Source organism: Boleophthalmus pectinirostris, unplaced genomic scaffold, assembly GCF_026225935.1.
Source record: "Boleophthalmus pectinirostris isolate CB_2022bp ecotype Guang Dong unplaced genomic scaffold, ASM2622593v1 HiC_scaffold_21, whole genome shotgun sequence".
Lineage (NCBI taxonomy): Eukaryota > Metazoa > Chordata > Actinopteri > Gobiiformes > Gobiidae > Boleophthalmus > Boleophthalmus pectinirostris.
Window position 1 is genome coordinate 16,305,185 of NW_026571175.1, and position 24,490 is coordinate 16,329,674.

Here is a 24,490-nt window from a genome sequence, read left to right on the forward strand (position 1 = left end):
ATTGCTCCAGGAATAACTGTGGATATACGATCACACTTTAAACACACTAATGGGGTTATGTAATCTAGGCATACAATAAATTGTGTTTTACTTTTGAACAGAAGCCAAACATAAAAATCAAGATGGTTTGGACAGGATTTGAACAGGTAAAGCAAACCAATTAGACTACACGTTTTGTCAAAACATTAGAATATCCTGCAAAAGTCCAATTAGGCCCATTTGTTATAAAATATTTATTTAGAGCTAGTAAATAAATAAATATGATAGGCCTACTTGTTTTCTAGACATTTTATCATGATTTCTTGTAATATTGTTAATTTTGTTGTGTTTCCATTAGCTTTTCTATTAGCTATTTTGCTGTTGGCTTGTATGTTCAAATACAAACATGTAGCCTACTTAACAAAAGAGGGGTGATATAAGTAGGCTTTGAAAATATGTTTGAATATCTGTTGCACAAGAGCACAGTGTTGCCTTATGAAAATCTATCACATAAGCCGTGTAGCAGCTGTCTGTTTGCGCGCTCTGGCTCTTTAAACGGCAGGCGTGGCTCCCCTACTACGGCCCGCCTTTTATGCATAACAGCCAACTCTGTCCAGCGGCTCATACAGTGCAGTAGTCTGCTTAGATAGTGGAAGCCCCATCCATCCTCTCGTGTTTAGAAGCGGGGTGACTGCGATCACACGGACTACTCGTTTATTGACAACCAGAGAAGATCCTGTATTCACACCCAAACGAACGTAACGTTCTGCGCACTGCTGAAACAGCGCTGGTGTAATTTGGACACTTTATTTTTTATTTTTTTCTCACAGCGGATCTATGAGGACGCAGACAGGTTTTCTACCACTTCCAGGTAAGAGTACGACTTTCTGAAATGGGACAAGTGTTTTATGACAGTAGCTCACCGTTGCGCGCATGCATGTTTTGCACTGATGCGTCTAGCCTATTTAACACTTTTTAGTCGCGGTTGAATTTCTTTTGCGCTTAGTAGTGGAAGGCGAGATCGCAGACACACAACTTGTCGGCACCAATTGCTTAAGCTGACAACAATAAGTTCAGTCTCTCAACGATCTACTTTCTATCTAATTAGATGAGCGTACTATCAGCTGAGCAGCCAGCGAGTTAACCCGCCTTTCCCCTCCCATCTCCTCCTCCCTGTTTGCCCGCCTGATACAGTACACTACTAAAACACTGTTATGTAATGAAACCCTTGCGAAACTTGAACTTCTCAGCGGCAACAAAAACGCGGTAGTTTAAGTTTAACTAAGGCTGGGAAGACTTTAGGGAAGGATATGAAGTACCGCTGAGCACTTATTTGTACAAGAGACACGATGTTCTCGTGCGCATTGGAGTCTGCAGACAGTGGGAGCGAAGTATGCAATAATAGCTTTCGCTTCAAACTATATGTAAGAGTAGCCTACAGATGTGGTCTGCAAGCATTAGGCTTTTGACATATACATATTTATATAATTTCATGCTGTCTTTTTCTTTATTGTTACTCATGGTCATTGCATTGCTTTACCCAAATTCCTTCACTTCTAAACAGAACCCTCATAAGCTGTTTTATCAGTTTTATATAGTCAATCATAATAGCCTATTTTAATAAAATATATAGTTTGAAGGATATGTTTTTACATTCCATCCTCAGTTCATGTGACCTTTTAATTATATACCTGTGTGATGATTTGCAGACTTCAGGAACAGGGAGTGACCCCCTGCCTGCCTCAGACTCCCTCATGCCGGGCATCAGCTCCACCGCGCCCCGCTATGACTACTGGGACATGGACCATCTGGACCACTACCAGCACTACTTCTATGATGACCATGACCCAGATGAGGATTTCTTCAAGTCCACTGCTCCCAGTGAGGACATATGGAAGAAATTTGAACTGGTACCTACCCCACCCATGTCCCCCATAAGGGCAGTGGAGGGGTCGGCTAAGGTTGGAATGCTTTACCCTTCTCTGGGCGACAAACTGGAATGGGTCTCTCAGTTCTTAGGGCAGGATGACGAGCAGCAGGACACGCCTTGCAGAGTTGCCACCTCCACAGAGACTTTTGGGAACCTGAGCTCCATCATCATCCAGGACTGTATGTGGAGTGGGTTTTCTGCTGGACAGCATCTGGAGAGGGTGGTGGCGGGAGAGCGGCAGGCCAAACTGTCCGGAGCACCTGTTGTGGTGCCATCTCCTGTGAGTAAAGGCGGTCAGTGCGGGGCTGGGGACACACCCTCACTCAACGGTCTGGCTGCGGACTGCGTTGACCCAGGGGCCGTGTTCACTTTTCCCCTGGGTGGAGTCAGTAAGAAGCAAGTGTCATCTGGATCCGAGTCACATTCAGAATCTTCAGGTCAGTGGGTCATTCAAAAAATTCAGATGCTCTCATTATTGTTTTAACTGTTTAGATGGACAAATCACAACACTTACCAATTCTATATCCAAGTATAGTTAAAATATGGTATAACAGAAAAGTTCTCTGTATACTTAAAGTAAGACAATTTGTTAATGATTAGATTAATTAAGAAATCACAGTTTTGCGTTCCTACTTCTTTTTGCAATACCCAAAAATCACTTCAGATTATAACTGACTCTTCAGATCTAGACTTTTTGATTTTCTAAACTTAGTTCACCAGTATTTTATTGAGCAGTTGCCATGTCGATATGCTTGTAGCACATGATGACTGCATTGCGTTACCTTGGTGCATGCAACACATGCTTGAAGCTCCCGGAGTGACACGCCCATTCAAACATCTGCTGCTTGGCATGACTCCAGCAGCCCAGCTGCTCTCCCCTGCTCCTCCAGTCAGACTTATGATAACAATATCCTCTTCCCACCATCCCACACCTCTGATCTGACACGAGTTCAATCAGAGCCCACTTCACAGGAACTTTATGTAATCAGTTGAATGACAAGGAAAGCAAAACTCTAGGCTAGGAATATTAATATATAATACATGGGAATATTTTTGTCACCTTAAGACCTACTTTTTCAATGCCATATAATTTGGTCTGGTATGTAGGCTATCATGTGATGTTGGGCCATGCATAATGGTGTGTGGAATGTTACAAAGGGAAACTTGTTGCTGCATTCCTGCGCTCAACAGGCTGCAGCGCCAATTGTGTCAGTGGGTGGATTTGTCCCTAGCCAGCTCGGGATGTGAATAGAGTGGGATTAGCCATTTAGAGGGCTGTATAGGATTCTGCAAAGCTTTGGCCAGAGTATTTTACACCGTTTTAGGAACATTATGTGTGTTTTAAAATGAGCATGTAGGATAATGCCTAAGGTGAACTCAGTGGCACACTATTATTGTTAGAGCATGTAATGTTAATGGTCATCTTTTGTTATAACTGTGTAGACATGAATGTTTAATAGTTGGGGGTTTAATTATTAATTTGACTAATCTACAAAATAAATTTGTAATTCATTCATTAATTTGGTCTGTATATTTAATGTCACTATAAGTGAAAAAGTTTAGTTTCACCTGTCCACGGGACATGATCCTGTCATTATTATACAAATTTTAATATCAAATAAAGTACTGTGATGACACCTTTAATAAGATTCTTTGAGATGGAGACTGTGGTCACTGTATCCAGATGTCTTTACTTGTTAAGTCACTCCACATGCCATTATTTCTCCATTAAGAATGCAAGAGTTATTCTCAAAGGACTTAACAGATGTTATAATGATAAAAGTATTAAACGATTAACTTATCATAATTTCCAAAATTTATTTCATGTACGCACAAGGCATAATTTTATTCCATAATGATGTTATTAAATAAAATGTATTTCCCATTAGATTGACTTGTTGTACTCATGACCTTTTGTGTCATGTTTTCAGATGATGAAAATGACAAAGAAGAGGATGAAGAGGAGATTGACGTGGTGACAGTGGAACACAAGCAGCAGCGAAAACCTCGTCGTCTGGTGAACAGCCGAAAGCCTGTGACTATAACAGTGCGAGCAGACCCCCTGGATCCTGGCATGAAGCGCTTTCACATCTCGATTCATCAGCAGCAGCACAACTATGCTGCCCCCTCCCCGGACTCTGTGCCCCCTGCTCCTGAGCCCCCCAGGAAGAGGGTCCGACAAGAGAGTGGTGCTTATGGAGCTCAGAACTGTCAGCAGCAGCCTCTACCCGGCCATACCCCCTTGAATTTGGACAGTAGAAGGTGTCATGTGACCTCAGGCACAGTGAGGTCGGAATCTCCTGATTTCAGCGCCTCTTTCCCTACCTCCTCCACCTCTCCTTCTTCTCCTTCGTCCTCCTCCCAGACCTCACCTGTAAAGCACCTCCCCCCCTCCCATCTTTCTAGCCCCCAGTCATCAGATTGTGAGGACACGGACAAACGCAAGGCGCACAACTTCCTGGAGCGCAAGCGCCGCAATGACCTGCGCTCTCGTTTCCTCTCTCTGCGAGATGAGATCCCGGGGTTAGCCGACTGCCCCAAAACCCCCAAAGTGGCCATCCTGACACGGGCCACAGAGTACCTCCAGCAGCTGCATGCCAGTGAGAAGCAGAAGACTGCAGAAAGGAAGCAGCTGAAGGCCAAGAGGCTCCAACTCCTGCACCGACTGGCCCAGCTGAAGCGCTCCTGAACTGCACACACGCACACTTCAGACAGAGACACTAATGTTCACTTTGGGTTGATCACGGTGGAATGGTGCGGGTGGATTGTTTTTGATTTTGTGGTTTGCACATTAGCTTCTGAGTGATTGACAAGGCCATAATAAGTCAGGTAAGCAAGGGACTGAAAGTGTGGGTGGATCATATGTCCACGGTTCCCAATAAAGCTTTGCAAAATTAAAGTTCCCTAACTACAAATGGTTTAAAAAGATTTTGTGTAACTTACAGCAAAAACTTTGCTACAGGTTTGCTGTTTCAGTACTGCATGGTCTGATCCAATGTCTGAGTTTTCAAATGCCAATTTTGTTCCTATGTTTTATATTCATTACATTACATACATTAAAATTTTATTGCAACAGTAGGTTCCAGTGGGTATCAACTAAGTAATATTTAGACACTATGATTGTACTAAACATCTTCTCATACCTCTAGATATAATTTATCCCTACTCTCATGATTGGTTGGGATTCGATGGGCCTGAAGATTCCCTTAAAAATGTAGATCCTGGTGATAGTACTTGGATCTTGTGGTAAAAAAATTACCTTTCCCTTCTCTTTGTTAGTATTTTCATTGTTTCTTTGTCAATGGCTTATCTATTTAACATTCAAGGCAAGTGACATCATAGAAGAACTTATTGAAACTTCATTCATTGTTACAAGAATGTGACAATAATCTCTGCACCTTTAGGAAAATGGTTGTGCCTGTCTGTTCTGTTGAAACTGAAGTGTATTGTTTTTGCATGTGGGATGTCCTCAGAGCAGCACCATGCCTGCAGAAACGGCTTGTTTGTAGCACCATTCTGATATTTATTGCCATGCAGGCAAATCCTATTTCATGCATAAGTAAACATTTTCTTTTGTGCCATGGAAATCAGCCAAAAATATTAATTGGCTTATTAAACAAAACTAAATTTGAAAGTTCTGTATTTCACAATATTCATCTAAATGAACCCTTAGCCTATATTGTTAGTATATTATTTTGATCTTGCTTTATTTTTGTGTTAGCATTAGAAGCATTTCATATATCTAAAGTATCCAATTGGATGTATCTGTATATAGTCCTGTTATTGTACAGCCCTTTTTTGCCCAAAGCAGAGCTGTCAAAACTCACCTATAGTTTGTGGCTGGCCTCTGTGTCCTCCTGAACCAGGGCCAAGCTTGCTGGCATTTCAAAGAAAACTCAAAAGCTTATATATTTTTGTTAATAAAAGAAAGATGAAAAAGTAAAATAAAACACTCGATGAACATTGATCACACTAGCCACTTTGTCACATTCTTTTGCAAAGCCTACTTTTGTTTCTTTCTGTAAGCTAACTAAAAATTTTATACTATATATTTTCCTACAGAGCTATGTTCTGACCGTGTGAGCTAACGACTGTTTTGTTCTCGTAGCTGGCAGGGATGTATGTGGTTTTATGCTGGAAAATTAGCCAACATTGTTTGGCCCTCTATGTGTGAAGAATCCAATCCCTTTAGCTGTAGCACTTACGGGTAGGGTGCAGGGAAAGAGGATCTAGCGATTAAACTTTTGGCCAAGTGTAGCCCTAGTGACCTTTACAACTGCTCTATTGTGTTCAAGCCATGTAACATACAACACTGTAGCCCTCAGACTAGTACTGTACCAATGATGGCAGAGTAGGCCACTGCTCATTCTCAGGAAACCCCAGGTAGCTTGTGAGGACAGATCTAGATGAAATCACTTACATAGAGGGCCACTGCGATGCCAGAGTACATTCTGCTAATTAACGGCACAAACCATCATCAGCCCGATTTGTTAATATTATTTTGTTGTTTTTTTATATTAAAGTGAACCCTCAGCAATGGTTCATTGTGTGTTTTGTATATTTTTGACTTGTAATGGTCTGCTCTTGGCTCTGTCATTGTAGCAGTGAACATTTGCTTACTTTAAGTAATCTAGTGATGTTTGGAGCCTTGTTTCAGCACTTTGTTTTTCTGTACCTCATTGCCTCTATATAAAGAGTTGGAAAATTAATAAAATGTAATTGTTTGACATCACGTTTTTTATTCGTTTTTACTTTATATGCTTACTATGTAGTCCTACTCTTGGCAGTATTGTAATTATTCAAACCTATTTTTATACTACAAGTGATACATTTTAATCTGGTAGAGCAATTCAAACTGAATGGGAGTACTATAGTAGTCCAACAACCTGTATGAGTAAACACTCCTCACTCTCTGTGTAGCCTTCCATTCACCTGAGCAGTCTCCACGGCAACACATGATGGCATCTTTACCATGGTAACAAGCATCTTCAGGTTCTGCATAGCTATAAATGTTTCCATAGAAACAATTGGAAGCATCATTAGAGCCCATTGTAATAAATGTTGGAATTAGTCAGTTTTTCACCACATGCAAATCTATTCATAATTATTCAGTATCTAGTCTAGCCTATTGCCATTTTAAATCAGATGATCGAAAGTCTTTGTGCTGATACTTTCAAATCAAAATGTTCTCACCAAATTACATGAGCAAGACGCCATGCGCTGTCAATCAGCGTTACCAGAGCAACGCCTGCTTGTTGCTAAGCAACTGTGTTCGTCTCTCATCTTTGAGACTTCTGCGCATGCGCCAAGCAGTCAGCTGGTACAATGCGGAAGCAGCAGCATGGCGGCGTCCTCTATCTGCGTGCAAAGCTCGTTGAGGAGAGCAATGAGACCGTCGTTGGTTGTGATTCTGGGAGCCACGGGAACAGGGAAGTCCAAACTCGCCATCGAGCTGGGCCAGCGCCTGAAGGGGGAAATCATCAGCGCAGACTCTATGCAGGTAGGACACGCGGTCAGTCAGTGTGGTTTGTCCCCCCTTCAGGACAGGACAAAATCTGACAAATTCGAGAGCACGTTGTACAGAGCACGTTGAGGAGTGCACTATATTAGTTAGTGTATGAAAATTAAATTCAACGGTGCAGTCGGTCTAACACCGAAAGGCAGTGTCGACATTGGTGCACATAACATGGCATGATCTGGACTCTGTTAAGTTAAGCAGGCCTATTTTGCTTTTTCATGCATACATTTGATCTTGTCATGTATCATTTCAAGAACATGTTTTAAAATTTAAAGGAAACTTGCTTGTTTTCATGTTTGTTTTGATAAGTAAACCAATAAAGCGTCTCATTAAAGGTCCCTGTAACATTTTAGCAGAGGACCTAACGCCTGCTTTTGCCCATGGAGTAGAATGTTCCAGAGTATGGCATTAAACTTGAAAACCTTTAAAACATCTTTCTTTATGTAAGTATTCTTGCCTCTACACAGATCTGGCCTATAACACATCTTGTCATTGGCCTACAATTTGAGTTGATTTGGGACTTTTTAGAAAACACATTGTCTTGACTAAGATGATTTTGACACAAGCAACATTTCAAGAACGTAAACAGCTATGTGGCTATTGTTACCAGGCCTACTATTATGTGTTCATAGTAGGCATTCTGAGGTCTTTATATCATTCAGAAACTTGTATAGTTTTGAATTATTGTGCCTAATTGCTTGACTTGTTTGCAGCATGATCTTAACTTTATCTGCTCCACATGGACAATGGTGGCTTGATTAATGGTCCTAAGTGGATCCAGTCTCTGCATCTATAGCTTCATAGCCAGTTAGTTATACCCATTGCATTACTTTACTTCGCTCCTCCCCACCCCTAGGTTAACCATGTCCTTGAGAGTGTGTATCCCTGCAGGGAGCTGTTCCTCCAGCAGTCACCTGCTAGTGGGTAAACTGGGTTACTCTGATAATTTCTGCCTAGAATATCTCCATAGCTCCATCTCTTGTGGTGAGAAACAGTGGCCTAGTTTCAGATAGAGCCTGCCTCTCCACAATCAGTGTCCCTGTTAGAGGCTCCTGCTAGTGTGTGTGACAGAGAACCAAGGGAGACAAGCTAAGGGGCTACAGTTTAAGCAGAAGCACTATGAATGTGGCCGTATACGGGCTAGTGCTGTGTTGTCTTTGGGAGAGGAAACAGTCTGGGCTTGTTTGGTAGAAGGCTACATTGTGCTGAGCTGGTGCATAGTCGAAGGCATGCTACACTGGCCCAGCAGCTGAGAGTGAATGGCACACTGTGGCCACTGGGAAGTGTCTATTGTCCAACAGAGAATTGGTTCCCACACTCCCTAACACTCCTATTGTATGGTTCTCACCCCTCCTGCCCCAAGCCCATGGCCTGGACTCATAGTTCATTGGACATGCTGGGGATATTATTCTCTCATTAAATGAACATGCTATCCATGGCACACAGTATCTCTACTGTTAGATCATGAACTGAACCTAAGCTCTGGAAGCCCTCTCAACCAGCAGTGGTTTTATAGCTCCCTCTTCAAAAGTTTCTCAGATTATGTATTTGTCATAGAAATATGTTTGTTTGTTACATTTGCCCAAATAACTTATATTGGAAAATGTGAAAGGCTTCATGGATGCCATTTATACAGCATGTGTACACAAAAATGTTGCATAATGTGACTTTCAATGTTAAGTTTGTGATCTATAAAAAGACTGGAAATAAGCAGTCTGGTTCACAAACTTTATGCTTTGGGTGTCAAAATTTTCAGACAGCAGAGAAGAATAGGTAGGAGGTGTGCTCTGAGGGACATTAAGTGAGCAAGTTTGAAAAGTAGGTGGAATTTTGTGGGTTGTTTATATACTTTTAGTAAGACTTCCAAAAATGAGATGCACTGCTAGAACAATTAATTTTAAGTAGTTAAAGATCTGATTTGAAATAAGAGATAAATGTTGTGCAAAGCATGTACTGCTGACCCCCGTGGCTTGGTGGTTCTGCTTCGGGGCGTGCTGTGGCGTGGATACTGGGGCAGTGCCCTCTGGTCTCTTGGGTGATTTAACAGGTCATGTGCAAACATCCTCTGTTGTTGTGGTGTGTGAGTGTGGTCTCTCAGACCAGTGGACTTATTGGTGACTGTTGACCCTAGTTTAAAGGGAGCAGCCGTATTTGCTCAAACGCAGCATGAAACTGTCTAAAAGTGACACAAAACAATCATTGGTCAAGAGTCATTTTATGTTTCATGTGAGAATGAGCAATGTGATGGGCTGTGTTGACAATTTATTTTGAACATTTTGCTATCATGTTTCTCCTCTTGTAAGATTGTAACTATTTTATTTTTTTTACCATAAAACCATAGCCTTTGCCCATAACTGCTGTAATTGCTAAATTGTAACCTCATACTGCATTTTTAGTGAAATGGTTCTTGTTTCTTTTCTTCTCATCCAATTTTTTTTCCTTTGGTTTATAGCTCACAAATCTCCAAGCATCACGTCAGTATCACAAAATGTTCATGGACGTCCTCAACACTTCCCACACTGGGCAGGATGTGCGCTACAGTTTGTCTCTCTTTCCTTTCTCTCTTCACTCTATTCTCTCTCTCTGTCTCTCTCTCTGTCTCTGTCTCTCTCTCTCTCTCTCTCTGTGTTCCTCTCTCTCTGTCTGTGCGTCTGCTGTGGCTATGACCTGTCTGGCTTTGACGTATCTGTGTGTGTCGCAACGTGGACACCGGTTGCCATCCTCCCACATCATCACATTTCAGACACATCCTTGTCACTCACCTCATCAAGCGATCAAACTCCAAGCTGAATACGTCTTTATTATTTTTATTTTGCAGTGTTTAGACTGTGGTATGGCATCCCTACGCTACTGTAAAGTGGTGATAAAGAGGAGGGTGGAGGAGAGCAGGAGGAGGCGGGAACAGTGCCATGAATGATTTATTAGTCTGGCATTACTGTTCCCGTGGAGAAAGGAGAGGAGAGGAAGATGGAAGGATGCATTTGTTGAAAGACAGAGCCATTCGGGACAAGCATAAACATGATGAAAAGAAGACTATGCATCTTGGTATTTAAGCGTTAGTGTATGTGAAAAATTTGTTGAAGCTAAACAAAGGAAACAGGAAATAAACATGACCTACACTAGCTTCTACTTAGAGGTCATAAACAATGGATGTTGTCCATTGTGCTGCTTTGTATTTTAGTTTGAGTATTCTTATGATTTTTGGTAGGCCTATTCTTGTTCTGTTCTTGGGCAAATACCAACAATGTTATATGCAATCTGTGTAACAAAATGCAAGTACTTTGCTTTGGGCTTCAGTTAAATATGTCAAATTGTCATTTAAATGACCTACAAACTCACCCACAGCCCTTTTTACCATGAACCTAAACTGCAGTTATCTATGTGTACAGCAGGTTAGCCAAAACAAAATATCAGGCTGTGTTGGAGATTTAAGACTGATATCCGATAAGTTAAAAATGTGCATATCAGGCTCTATTGAATTGAACTTTCAGAGAATGTGAAATCTTAGACAGCTTTCGAGGCACTATTTTACAAGCCCCAAATTAATAAATGTCGTTTCATGCATCTTTGTACTTTGCCTTTGTCCACTGTTTCTTTTCTGTGTGAATGAATGTGTTTGTTCTACACACATCTCTTTTTCCCTCTGCTGCCCTCTTCTTTATTTGGGCCGTGCCTCCTCTTTATTTATGTGGTAGAGGAACAGCTGTCTCGTGCAGGGCATAAGGCTGGGCCAGGCCGGCCGGCTGCAGGCTCCACAGAGCCCCAACACTGTGCTCATTGTCCCCACACACAGGCACATACACAGGCTCTGGACTCGCATGCAAGCTGGGCACGGACATCCATTCACGTTCACTGGGAGGAGAGAGGAGGCAGCTGAACCCACATTATAGACTTCAGTGGAAAACATTATCATACCCACAAATCTCATGTTGTCCCCAGAAACAGCACAGCTATACAAAGAGGCATCTGAGTAGAGATTGTAAAAAAATCTAATGTAACGGTGGAAGAAATCAGTTAGAAAATGTAGGTTACAGATCATACACTGTATGTTGAGAGGTGATCATGCTCATATTATGCATGTTTTTTTCATGGTATTTTTGAGCAATAAAAACCCCTGTAATAAAATAAATGTTATATTGATACATTTAATACCACATTCTGGGACATTCCAGTCAAAGCAATAATGTCTTCATGGAGCAGGCAGTGGACTTCCGTACTAGAAAAGTTCTTCATAATATATTGTCATTGTTGCTGCTTACAAGGAAAACCACTTGGTAAGAACCACCTGCAGTCAGGTTATGATCTCTATGCTTTATATGATTGGAAAATGTTTACTCCATTAAATTTGATACAAAAATGCAAGATCTGATTCCCACTATAGCATGTAGGACTTTTCTGACACATAAAAGAAGTCTACATTTTACATGATGCGAAATGGCTTTTGACATTCTTCTCACTCTCATCCTGCCGTCCTACTGCTACCTGTCATCTCAGCTTCTTTCAAGTGTCTGTGAAAAATGACAGTAAAAGGAGGAGCTGAAAGATGGTTCCAGTTTGTCAGGGACCATCCTGTTCTGTAACAAGTACACACTGCTCTTTTGTCATATCATTACTTCTCATCATCTACTGTATTTTAAGACCTTCTATAACTTATTTTTCTTGTGAATATTCTTCAGCCTCTCGCTGTCCATCCCTCCTTGGGCCGGTGTCGTGCAGAGGAGGCTTAAATAATTCATCCACTGAGTTGTTCTACCTGGCCATGTTCACAGCTTTTGATTTGCCACAAAGTTTGAGATCAGTTCATGTACAAGGCAAGCAACTCATGTCATGAAAATGATCAATTGTTTAATCAATCAGTCTGTTCAACTTTTGGCTAAATACTGAAAGGTAACCAAGAAGCTAAGATATTGTAGGTTATTTCAAGGTTCATCCCACCTTGAGATCATTCATTTATGATGCAAGGCTGTTGAAATGAAACTTGAAAGATTTTCTTGGATCCAGCAAAAGTGTGCATACATCCATCTTTTTAAAATTTAAAATGGGATACACACACACTTTAAGGACAAGAACATACTGTTATACTGTTTGGCAAAACTTAGAGACAGTCAGATACTTTTACCCTTTTAGTCTTTACTCTTGACTTCACTTTGTTAGAACAAGCAAGATTTTTTATTTATTTTTTTCTTCATCTCCTTGTGGAGAAATTTGGCTCAGATCAGGGGCCAGTAGCATTAACATACTGACATGACAGGACATAACAAAAGATAAATGAAAAAAAAAACAAAACACATAGAACATATCTCTGCTTGTGTACAAGTCTCTCCATGGCCGAGCACCAAAGTACATCTGTGACATGTTAGTTATGAACCATCTCGCACTCTGAGGACCTCAGGGACCGGCCTCCTGCTGGTGCCCAGAGTCAGAACTAAACAAGGGGAGTCAGCGTTTCAGGTTCATGCAGCTAAAACCTGGAACAGTCTTCCTGAACATGTGAGACAGACTCTTCTGTGACGCTGTTTAAATCCAGGCTCAAAACATTTCTGTTTAACTGTGCATATAACTGAAAGGTTTTCATTCCGCACTCTTCTCTCCAATTTGTCTCTCTTTTTTAATTTTAATCTTCATGATTATTTATGTTTTGATTTATTTTTATTATGATTTTAATGTGTTTCTTATTCTGCAAAGCACTTTGAATTACTTTGTGTACGAATTGTGCTGTACAAATAAACTTGCCTTGCCTTGCCTAGAACTGGATAATATACAAACCACCAAGGCTTAATATTGTTTCTTAACTTTTCAACTTGCAACCCTGTTCATATACATATCCTAGGTCTGGCATAGACACTGAGTGCACTAGTTTGATCAAACAATTTGACATGTAATTTTAATAACATCTAGTGATTACTGTGAATGAATATTGTTGTCAGAACACCAAAAGGATGGTTATGCTTTTGTTGATCTGATCCAAGTTACTATAGTAATAGTTAATTTAAGTTTAAAAACCATGACCTGAACAACAATTTGTAACCAGTCTGTGGTCTTCCATTTAATGTTTAAAAATGTGGCAAAGATTGACACCCTACCCTACTCTAGAACAAGGGGTGGGTCTCCTCTGATCTGGTATTCTCCTCTGGGCTGTCAGGGCTGTAGTGGCTAAAAGTTATGAGTTTTGTTAGAAGTCTTAGTCCATAGAAGGCACTGCTCAGCCGGACACACAGGGCCATGACAGATTCTGACACCCAGCTGTCACATTCCTACAGGGAGCCCCTCCACTGCATTATGTAAAAATGACAGAAGGGCTGTGTTAAACTAGTGCTTCACACGATGTGGGCCTGCCACTTCTGTTCCAACTGTGGCTTTGGCATTGATATGCACATACTCCTACAGTTACAGTATATTACATTTACAAGCAGTGAACTTTTCTCTTTCATAGTTTACGGGGACATTTCGTCTACACACTGGAACTTGTGTCCTGCAATATTAGGACGAAAGGATTTTGTAGCTATCTGTCAGTTTTTTCCATACCATAATGGTGCTTTGTTGAATTTAGTTTTGAAATTTTTGCTTTTTATTATATATGAAGATCTCACATTTTGTCCATTGATGATCATTTTCTTTTAATTTGGTATATCTTATTCCCAGTGCCATTGCCTTTCGAAACAGAAACGTAGACATTTTTTTAGGCTTAGGACTAATCTAAAATGGCTCAATGTATCTCTTCCAGGTTTACCATGGTCTAGACATCATCACTAATAAGGTGACGGCAGAGGAGCGTGCCCAGTGCAGACATCACATGATCAGCTTCGTAGACCCTCTAGTGTGCACCTATACCGTAGTGGACTTCCGAAACAAAGCTCTGGCTCTTATATCCTTTTTCCTGTTAATACCCACCACACATCACTACCACTACTGCCACCACCTCCCCCCTGAGGAGCCAACTACCTGTGCTAGATCTGTTATAAATTGCGTAGGGTGGTTTCTGTAGTGGTGTCTATGCAATGCCCTTGTTTGGCCATTGCTGCTACAGATGTTGCGGTTAAAAAAGATCACTTGGGATGATATAAAAAAAAAAAAAAAAGGTTCACATCTGAGGCAGCCCTCCCCTCCCAATATTCACTCCCATTCTCCTGCAGACTCTGGCTGTCACACAGATGTGGGCTAGGGGAGGCGATAACTAGAGATGGTATTAATAGATCTGCCACGCACACATACACATATGCATAGCAGCGCAGCGTGGGGATGCGGTAAAGATCCAAGAATAGTTTGCTGCTGCATGGTGGGAAGAGACGAATGGAATGATGACTACAGATTAGCAAAGGAAAACTGTAAATCAGGGAAGAGGAGGGAGGGCCGAAGAGAAGGAGATGCCCTCTTAAACGCAAGTGATGGACATAATGACGCATCATCAGCTATCAATCGCTCACTCAGCAACGCTGGCTGTTCCCAAGAACTCCCTCTTCTGTAGTCAGCGCTCTCTCAGTCACAAGCGTCAGTTTTTTTTTCTCTGGTTTCAACCTCCCGCACCTTATCCTGATGCAGACACAGTGATGCAGCAGCCAGTGTTGTGTCTATGTGGGAGAGAGAGAGTGAGAGAGAGGGAGGGAGTGTGACTGGTGGCAATTGCCTTGATCTTGTAAGAGTGCTTATTTAATTATCCCTGAAAGAGAGACGGCGTGCCATACAGGGAGAGGGGGAGAGTGCAAGAACTGCGACAAGAGAGGAAGGAATTTTTGATCTGTTCTTAGAAATGGAATGAAAGTCAACTGATTACTTAAAAGCTATTTGATATAGCTTAGCACATTCAGTCTATACAGGACTTCTTATCTAATCGGCAAATGAACAGTTTATGGTCACAACTATTGAAGTGTGTGAACTGTTGGCTGGTGCAAGAATAAAACTTACAACCTCCTTGCTAATGCAGAGAAGCAAAAAGACTATACACAAAAAATCCCACTTTCAGAATTGTAAATAAATTGACACTCTTCCATAATTTTACAAGGCTGCTACCATGAATATTATGCAGTCCCTCAACAACATCGAATTAAATCCTTAACACATATGCTGTGATTGGGCCCTACACAGTCCTGATTTGTGCTTCTATTTTAGTGTATTGAGTAGCTGAGGCTTTTACTTTTGATTGGCTGCACACTGCGTTAATGGCTTCAGTCATTTGTGCACAGTTAACATCAATTTTGTACTTTGTATTCTATATTAAACTCTAATGATGAGTTTGTTATGAGCTGTGTGCTATTCAAAGCCTATATAGCAACAATAACTGCTTTCAACTGTGTAAAACTTTCATATTTATTTGACTAATAGTTTAGTTAACATCTTTTAAATTAAACCAAGGTTAAACTAAGGCTTTTTTTCCCTTAACTTGTACTTCAACATTGAGGATATGCACAATAGGAACACGCTGCCAATTGTTGTGGGAGGAACAAATTATTATATAGAGTCTCTACTGTGGAGAGTGTTGCTGGATACTGGGGTGAGTCAGAAAGACCAAACAACTTAACAGGCATTTAGCGATTTCCTTGTTCGTTTCTCAAATTATTATCGAATTTATCTTTCTGCAGGACAATGAGGACTCAGGTGATGGTGAAGACTCAGTGCCCAACAGGAAACTGGAGCTGGAAAAACTGGGAGGAGCTGAGCTACATAAACAACTGATGGAAGTAGACCCCACAATGGCAGCCATGTTGCACCCCAATGATAAACGGAAGGTTGCAAGGTAAACAATGGGAGTCCGATTGGTAAAAAATAATAATAATAATAATTTCGACAGTGTTGTACATGTATTGACTCATTATGGTTAGATTTTCAGCACATATTATTACATCAGCTATTGCTTGTATTTCATTTATGAATTGATTTTAATAGAATCATAGCCCACCGATTGTTTTGTTTTTGGTAATTGTTTTTCATAAATTATTCAGTTGGGAAAACAATATATATATTTTTCTGTAGACGTGGATTTTAATATCTTAGTGGTGGATTGTGAGTGCATTTATTTGAAGTTAAGATTTTTTATTTTTGCTTTGGCTTTAAAAAACAAACTAAAAAAATCTTCTCAAGCTATTTCTGTGATTCTTCCTACCAAAAGAAAAGTATAAATTAGCAATCATTTTTGCTTCCCGCCATCTTTCTCACAGTCACTGAGCTGATGAGTAGCAGTCCCCTGAGTGAACAGGTTAGGTTACCCTGTTCTTCCGCCTGACAGGAGATGACAAGAATCATCTTCCTCCTCACAACCTCTGGTGCAGCCAAGCACGCTTAAAATGACTGACTGGGATTTGAAAATGAATGTTTTAAAAATTTGTTTAGGCTGGTTTTAACACAGGTCATGTAAGCTGAGAAAAGGAGGACTGTGACTACTATCCTATTATTCACACATGGTTGTAGGTGTTGTAACAATCTAATAATCACTTTTAACACTCTCAAGTATGTTGCGGCACTGGCTTTAACCTGAGATTACATTAGAGTTGAGCTTCTGTTCATTTTAATTGAAACAGAATGCTTCAGTGATCCAATTAAATGTCTCCCTGAGGTTGGCCACATTTTGTTTTCAGTTGGTTTTGTTTTGTATGTGGAAACATGAACTCTTATATTATCTAAATTAGTTATTAAAATATGAATTAACTAGAGTGACATTAGTCGTAGTTCTTTGCCTTAATAAACCAGAAGAATATTTGAAAATACTTTCTCAATGAGTCATGATTCGGATATCCCAAAATGTAGTAATTATAAGAACAAATTGTTTTGGTGCATTCAGAAATGTCAGATTAAAACAATTGAATCAGCACTGAAGTTCCAAACCAATAACCAGTGCTTCCATCTCCAGGAGTCTGCAAATCCACCAGGAAACGGGCATCCCCCACAGTGTGTGGCTGGAAGAGCAGAGGAGGCAGGAGGGCGGAGGAGGCTTGGGAGGACCACTACGGTACCCAGACCCTTGCATCTTCTGGCTACATTCTGACATGGAAGGTATACTATACTTGAAATTGATAAAAATATTTTCTACCCAGAAACACTTGAAATGAACAATGTTGTGTGAAACAACCTTTAATTTGTCTGACCCCCAGCTCTGGACAAACGTTTGGACACTCGGGTGGATGAGATGCTGGCTGCAGGGCTAATTGATGAGCTGAAAGATTTCCATGTTCGCTACAATCAAAAGAAAATCCAGGATGAGAGGTAACCAGCAAGTACGGACCAACCAATTTCTTTCCACATGCCTGTCCTTTCTCAATTTAAGTAATAGCTGCCTTAGTTCTTTTAGTTCCCTTAAATAGGTATAACATCTTTAGACTCATGTTTTTATCAGCTGGTGCTGCAGAGATGTCACTGTTTTAAGACTGAGATGATCTTACCATCTACTCTTTGAGGTAATGCCCCAGACATGTTGTCCATACAGAGAGTAACTCCCCTCTTTGTCTAACTAGGCTCTTAACATTAAGTGAACTCTGCCAACCAACTGTGTGTATTTTATTTCTACTCTTTGCTGGGACAGCTCAGACTGTGCTCTTTGGTTTTTAGATAAAGCTGACTTGTTGTGGCTTTAATACAAATGAGAGACATAGTTTTTTTAGGGATTCCTAGTAATGAAATGCTGATAAGCCTGATTTAAACCATTAGCACTAACAGCACCTGGCAAGTCTCAGGCACAGGAATGCCCCCCTCTCTGCTCTATACATTGTTGTCTGGTACAGTTCTGTTTAAATACATAATTGTGTTAGAGATTGATTTGGTAATTCCCTGACATTTCCCCACATCATATTTACAGTCCATTGTTGTCTGCTGATATAGATGCACAAGCATAGACTCCAGATTGCATTTCTTTGACTGAATCTCTTTCAATGTTATTGCACAAACAAAAGGGAACAGGTATCTAGCAATTTTCAAAAAGTATTTGCTGTAAGATATTCAGTTCAAAAGTTTTGTTTTGTTTTTCAGAGTTGGACATGTACAGTCCCTGACAAAAGTCTTGTCGCTTATCCATTTTGTAGAAACAAAAGCTTATAACCTGACTTTAAATTAATCAATTGGTTTTAGAAATGTCTCATATGAAAGCTAAAACCCTCCCAATTTATGCTCAATATACTAAAATAAATTTGCTTCACTGAAGAAAGATTGATCATTTAATGAACACAGAAAGGTCAGATTTTGGCAAGACAAAAGTCTTGTCGCCTTGTCATATGATGCACCCAATCCTAGATTACAGCCTCACCTGTGATCAGTTACTGATCAATCAATTAGTGGATGTGTATAAAAAGAACCCCAGCACACCAGACCTTCACATCAACTGCAACTTGACCTCTGACAACATGCCTAATATGCACCCTGAGACCAAAGCATTAATTATCAAGAGGCTGAAGACCAGATCCACTGCTGAGCTGACTGACACCTTCAATTGTCTCAGCGTCAAGTACAAAGAATAAGAAAAAGATCTGAAATGACTGGAGATGTTTTTGACAAGCCCAGGTCCGGCAGACCCCGCAAGACAACTGCTCGGGAGGACCGTTTGTTGATTCGAAGATCCAAGGCCAGCCCCTTTTCCACTGCAGCAGAGCTCCACCAGGCCCGGTCACCTCAAGTCCCTGTGTCAACCAGGACAGTTTGCAGAATTCTGTCTCGAAATGACCTCCATGGTCGAATCAGTGCACAGAAACCAGCACTAAACAAAAGGCAATTAAAAAACCGTGTGGCATTTGCCAAGGCCCACAGCCTGCTAACAGGATGGACACTGGAAAAGTGGCAGAAGGTGGATTTCTCAGATGAATCCTCGGTTGAATTACATCACAGCCACCGCAAATATTGCAGGAGACCTACTGGAGCCCGCATGGATCCAAGATTCACCCAGAAAACAGTTAAGTTTGGTGGCGGAAAAATCATGGTCTGTGGTTCCATCCAGTATGGGGGTGTGCGAGACATTTGCAGGGTGGAAGGTAATATCAATAGCCTAAAATATCAAGAAATATTAGCTACCTCTTACATTCCCAACCATAAAAGGGGTCAAATTTTGCAGCAGGATGGTGCTCCATCGCATACTTCTATCTCTACATCAAAGTTTGTCAAGGTGAAGAAGATCAAGGTGCTCCAGGACTGGCCAGCCCAGTCACCAGACATGAACATCATTGAGCATGACTGGGGTAGAATGAAAGAGGAAGCATGGAAGGCAAAACCAAAGAATCTAGGAGGCATGTAAGACTGCTTTCTTTGCTATTCCTGATGACTTCATCAACAAATTGTATGAATCATTGTCAAACCGCATGGATGTAGTCCTTCAAGCTCATGGAAGTCATACAAGATATTAAATATGGATCTCACAGCACCATTACTTCATTCACTGACGTTATGCAACATATTTTTGTATTTGAAGTAAATTATTTGTTCAGTTTTCTGTAGGAGACAAAACCTTTGTCTTGCCAAAATCTGACCTTTCTGTGTTCATTAAATGATCAATCTTTCTTCAGTGAAGCAAATTTATTTTAGTATATTGAGCATAATTTGGGAGGGTTTTAGCTTTCATATGAGACATTTCTAAAACCAATCGATTAATTTAAAGTCAGGTTATAAGCTTTTGTTTCAACAAAATGGATAAGCGACAAGACTTTTGTCAGGGACTGTATGTCAGTAATTAAATTAGTGGTTGAAGTATGTATTTAGCCATTATACCTTTACATAGAATATCATCTCCTCAAAGCTAAAGATGAATGCTAAAAAAATAATAATGAAATAAGTAAATTTCACAGTTAAAACTACTAGGCCTGAATTGTGATTGCAATTAGATGTGGTATTTATTTAAATTTTGTCAAAGTTTAGCATGCATTTTTAGTTCTCTGTATTACCTGCTAAATAATGATGGCCTTTGTGATTCGCTAATTGTGACCATTGAAGTAGCCCTTTCCATTTGATTGCTCTGAATCTTGTACAAAGGCTACAGAACAGAAACAAAGGCCTTTTTTGTATTTTATTATGCTAGGTTTAAATTATTGTCCTATAGGTGTATAAAACAGCTCATAAAGTCTCCAAGTCTCCACCCATCACCTTAGTTAGCCTCAGTAGACCGCAGCCTCTTCAACATCTTCCTCCTCTTTCTCTGCCACTGTTTCATTTGGAGCAGTATTACCCCCCCCACGTCCCACACACCCACAAATGCACGCACACATGCACACACACACACACACACACCCGCACACGCACACATGCATCACACACACACGCATGCATACACACATCTCCTCAGTGCAATCCTGTCTCCTCTCGGCTGCTGTGGCGAGACATCAAGGTCAAACACTCAGTCTCAGTGCCCTCCATTGACTCGACATTTCCTGTGCTCTGTGGCCCTTCTCACATTTCAGCCTCTTCTGTTTGGTTACATTCATTTTAGCTGTGAATGCTGTGTGCTTTGGGATTTAGGACTTTTATAGGTCAGTATGTCAATATTGAATATCTTTTCACAAAACCAGAGATTGTTATCTGCTTATCTTAGCTGAAAATGAAACTCATAGAAGATCTGAATTTAAAACAAATTCTAAGCATTTATTTCAATAGTCAAGTAAACTATTCAACATATTTTCTAATGCTATTGAAGAAAAGGTGCAGCATAACATTATTTCAGTATCTTCCTTTCTAGTTAATAAAACTGTATTGCCAGAGCTTGTTAATACTCAACTATATATACATAAATATATAGATAGATATAGATAACTATATAGATACTATAGATAAAAATTATGTGAAACATATCTTTTATTGAATCATTTGTTATTTATTACTATACTAATGTTAAGTCCACTATTAAATAATAGTTTTCCCACATTACTTGGATGTGTAACTTTCCTAGATGGTAATGGGGGATCAAAACTAGTAGAACAGTTTTACACACAGAATAATTGAGTGTCTATAGTCAATATAACTCCATAAATGTCCATTGTTTGACATTTTAAGATGCGAGCAGAGCCAGTCGACAATCTGCCACTGTCCCCAAAGGGCCTCATCTGGTCACTGTGACAGTCTTTTGTTCTGAGCCGCTTTAGATGGAGGTGAAATGATTCAAAAGAAATGGTCAAGTGAAGATGGAAAGTACAGAAAAAAACTCCTCTTTTTCCTCTGCTGTGCTCTCAGTCAGGACTATCAACATGGGATTTTCCAGTCCATTGGCTTTAAGGAGTTCCATGACTACCTGATCGCTTCAGAGAGCTGCAGCCAACAAGAAAGAGACACTCTACGCAAAAAAGGTCAAAGAATCAGCATTAATCAAAGATTAATATTTATGGAATAATGTAATAATGCTTATCATCTGCTCTTGTATAGGTATAGAGGCTTTGAAGATTGCTACAAGACGCTATGCTCGCAAACAGAATAAATGGGTCCGGAACCGCTTCCTTAAACGTGAGTATTCTCAAAACAAGCTGTTCACAGGCAGCAAGTGTATCCAATTTGAGCACACGTTACCCAAATGAACAGTGGTGCGAGTTATCACAAGTACAAATAGTCTCTCGCTGAATGCTTGAAGGGTTTTAACTATCTGGTTCCTGTAATCATTTTGTCACAGACTTTGAAGCAGAATAGATGGCTCTAGTGATGTTACACATTATTTACTATTGTGTATTTAAGACTACTTAATTTCACGTCACATAATGAAGTACCTAACTATCAGTTTTTTCAAGTCAATTTCAATTGGCATTGGTCATTCAAAATTGCTCCAAATAATTGAAATTAATCGACTGGTTCTATGTGAACAAATGACCACTTTGACAGTGTGCCCATACTAGTTTGAATAGGCTCTAGTATTGACAGAAATAAACAAATTCATCATCAGTAATCAAATGGACAGTAAGAACATTTTTACAAAATGTAATCATTTCAATTAAAATTTCCTGAATGTAAACAAGACAGACCTTTATCATTTCAATTTTCCATATTCCATTTACCTTTTCCTCCAAAGTCTGAACTCCTCTCCAAACTGCATGCTTTTACTGACAGGGAATGGGCTCTAGACCTCTTGATTAAAAAACCTAATCATATCATTGACCATTAGAACAGCCGAAATCTCCATCTCGATTAATTGTACAGCCCTAACTTGTCAGGCAAATATTCCAGCTCACTTTTCACATCTTACAGTTTAAATAACATGTATTTATAATCAGAAGGAGTGGTAGGACCTTCCCAGGTTGGTCCAGACATCTCGCAGCCTTTAAATGTAGATGTCTACCCACAGGAGCATGCCCTGCAGTAACCCAGGAGTCTAATCCTTTTAGGCCCAAGTGGCTTATATCCCACCAGACCCAAAACCTAATGCCTCCTCCTGAAAGCAGCCTGCCTACAACTCACCATATGGTCATTGTCACACGTGCATATCTGTGCTAGGCATGTTTACTGTGTAGTAGGGGGACTGATATAGACCATGCTACCCTATAAGAAGGGCTGTTGTCTGGTTTACTTCTTCTTACTTCTAGTTAAAGCATTCTTAAAGGTAAAGTCTCAAAAATATGTGGTTCTAATGTATAGCTGCAAGATAAATCGCAATTTTGAACAGAATCCTATTATTAAAACATAAAGCTTTTTGGAATTATCACAGTTAGAATGTTTCCCACATTGTTCAGCCCTGTTGTAAATTAGTTAGTAGTCACTATAACTGTGGATTGTGCAAGACTTCAGAGATCCAAGATGAATTATACTTTTTAAGCAAAGCATTTTTTACTTTCTGTATGTTGAGCGCCGTGACTTGAGCACTATCCTCCCACGTGCATAACCATTGTATCATATTGTTTTGTTCATGGCTGATATAAATTCCATGTTTATTGGATCCAGAGCAGCCAATGGTCAATTAGCTATGTGCCATTGATATATTATATTTTGAAACAGAAATGCAAGATAGATTTTGATATCTTCCCCCTCTCGACATAAACATCATTGGTTGAGCCATCAGACCCACTGATCTACAGGTTGGCGGTGTGATTCCAGCTCCCACAGATGAATGCTGTCATTGTGTCCTTGTGTAAGACACTTAACCCACCTTGCCCCAGTCTCTGTGTACACTGGTGTATGAATGGGTGAGTGGTTGTTGTAAAACGCTTTGAGTGTCTTGAAGGTGTAGCGCTGTATAAAAATGTCAGCATTTACCATTTAACTTTACTTACATAAATTACATAAATTATATAATTTCCTACACAATAAAACTTCTTCAGCAACCTCTTCACATTCAAGTTTGTTATGTGATTCTTTAGTCAGAAGGTTAAACAATCAAAAGAACTGGATATGCTAATAAGTGCAATTATCACCAAATTATAATGTGTAATAATACTAGTCCACTGTTCCTTTCCTGGTCCACTTTTGATTGTAACTAGTACAGACTGTTATTGCTAGTTAACTGCATGAGAAACTCTTGCAAAAGTTTAGCTCTTGTAGGTTTAACAATTCTACAATTCTGTTAAACTAGCTCAAATCATCCTGCGCTATAGTCAGAGGGAATGATCACAGGACATGCTGTGCTCTGTACCCGTTTCAGCATTTGGGGTTTAAATCCCTGAATGTCCTCCCCATGCTTCACCCTCATGTTACACTAACCTCTCGATTATAGTAGATCAGCTTTGTTGAGGATGAAATGTAAAGTTTCAAGTCTCACACAGTAGCACAGCACACAGTAGTCTTAATGCCCACCTAATTGAAGTTGCATACTGCTTTATGTTTGGCATGCTTCGGTTTTTAGCCTAGGATTGTTTGAAGTTTGGTATTTGCAAGGTCATTATTTCTTGTGAAACAGGCATGGAATTCTTCATTTGTAAAACAATTTGCAGTTGCCACACACAGTTCTTTACAGTTTGTGGTGTCTCTAGGCCTGTCACAATGTGATGTATAAATATAGAACAGCTTACAGCCTAATAATACTATAGAATAGTTTAATATTATGGGCTACCATTGTCCAGTAAATATCTACTTGCACCAAGTTATAGACTAAAATGGGATATCTTGGAAGCAAATATCTGATTCACCAAAATTTTCAATATCAGCCCTGATCCTAGTATCGCTGCATCCTTACTACTATGTATTTGTATAGT

General features: G+C 40.1%; 2 protein-coding genes across 4 annotated transcripts in view; both read left to right on the forward strand.

The window, feature by feature from the left end:
* Positions 1–585: 585 nt before the first annotated feature.
* On the forward strand, positions 586–6,641 carry myclb (MYCL proto-oncogene, bHLH transcription factor b). The gene is made up of 3 exons (XM_055157639.1): positions 586–850; positions 1,689–2,346; positions 3,841–6,641. Exons 2-3 carry the CDS (start codon positions 1,734–1,736, stop codon positions 4,596–4,598), a joined length of 1,371 nt encoding a protein of 456 aa, XP_055013614.1. The 5' UTR covers positions 586–850; positions 1,689–1,733; the 3' UTR covers positions 4,599–6,641.
* Positions 6,642–7,242: 601 nt separating this feature from the next.
* The window catches only part of trit1 (tRNA isopentenyltransferase 1), a 31,352-nt gene continuing 14,104 nt past the window's right edge, over positions 7,243–24,490 (forward strand). For 2 of the 3 annotated variants that reach the window (XM_055156942.1, XM_055156943.1), the window contains exons 1-8: positions 7,243–7,409; positions 14,152–14,292; positions 15,817–15,915; positions 16,004–16,158; positions 17,269–17,411; positions 17,510–17,621; positions 21,555–21,667; positions 21,744–21,821. In XM_055156942.1, coding sequence (XP_055012917.1) covers positions 7,251–7,409; positions 14,152–14,292; positions 15,817–15,915; positions 16,004–16,158; positions 17,269–17,411; positions 17,510–17,621; positions 21,555–21,667; positions 21,744–21,821 — 1,000 coding nt within the window. In that variant the 5' untranslated portion in view covers positions 7,243–7,250. The remainder of the gene's footprint in view (positions 7,410–14,151; positions 14,293–15,816; positions 15,916–16,003; positions 16,159–17,268; positions 17,412–17,509; positions 17,622–21,554; positions 21,668–21,743; positions 21,822–24,490) is intronic. The other variant, XM_055156944.1, reaches the window with a different exon arrangement.

Excerpts from the sequence above, each read along its gene's own strand:
- myclb (XM_055157639.1), top strand. The coding sequence starts at position 1,734 with ATGCCGGGCATCAGCTCCACCGCGCCCCGCTATGACTACTGGGACATG. Across the intron at positions 2,347-3,840 it reads GTCACATTCAGAATCTTCAG|ATGATGAAAATGACAAAGAA; the intron begins GTCAGTGGGTCA and ends TCATGTTTTCAG.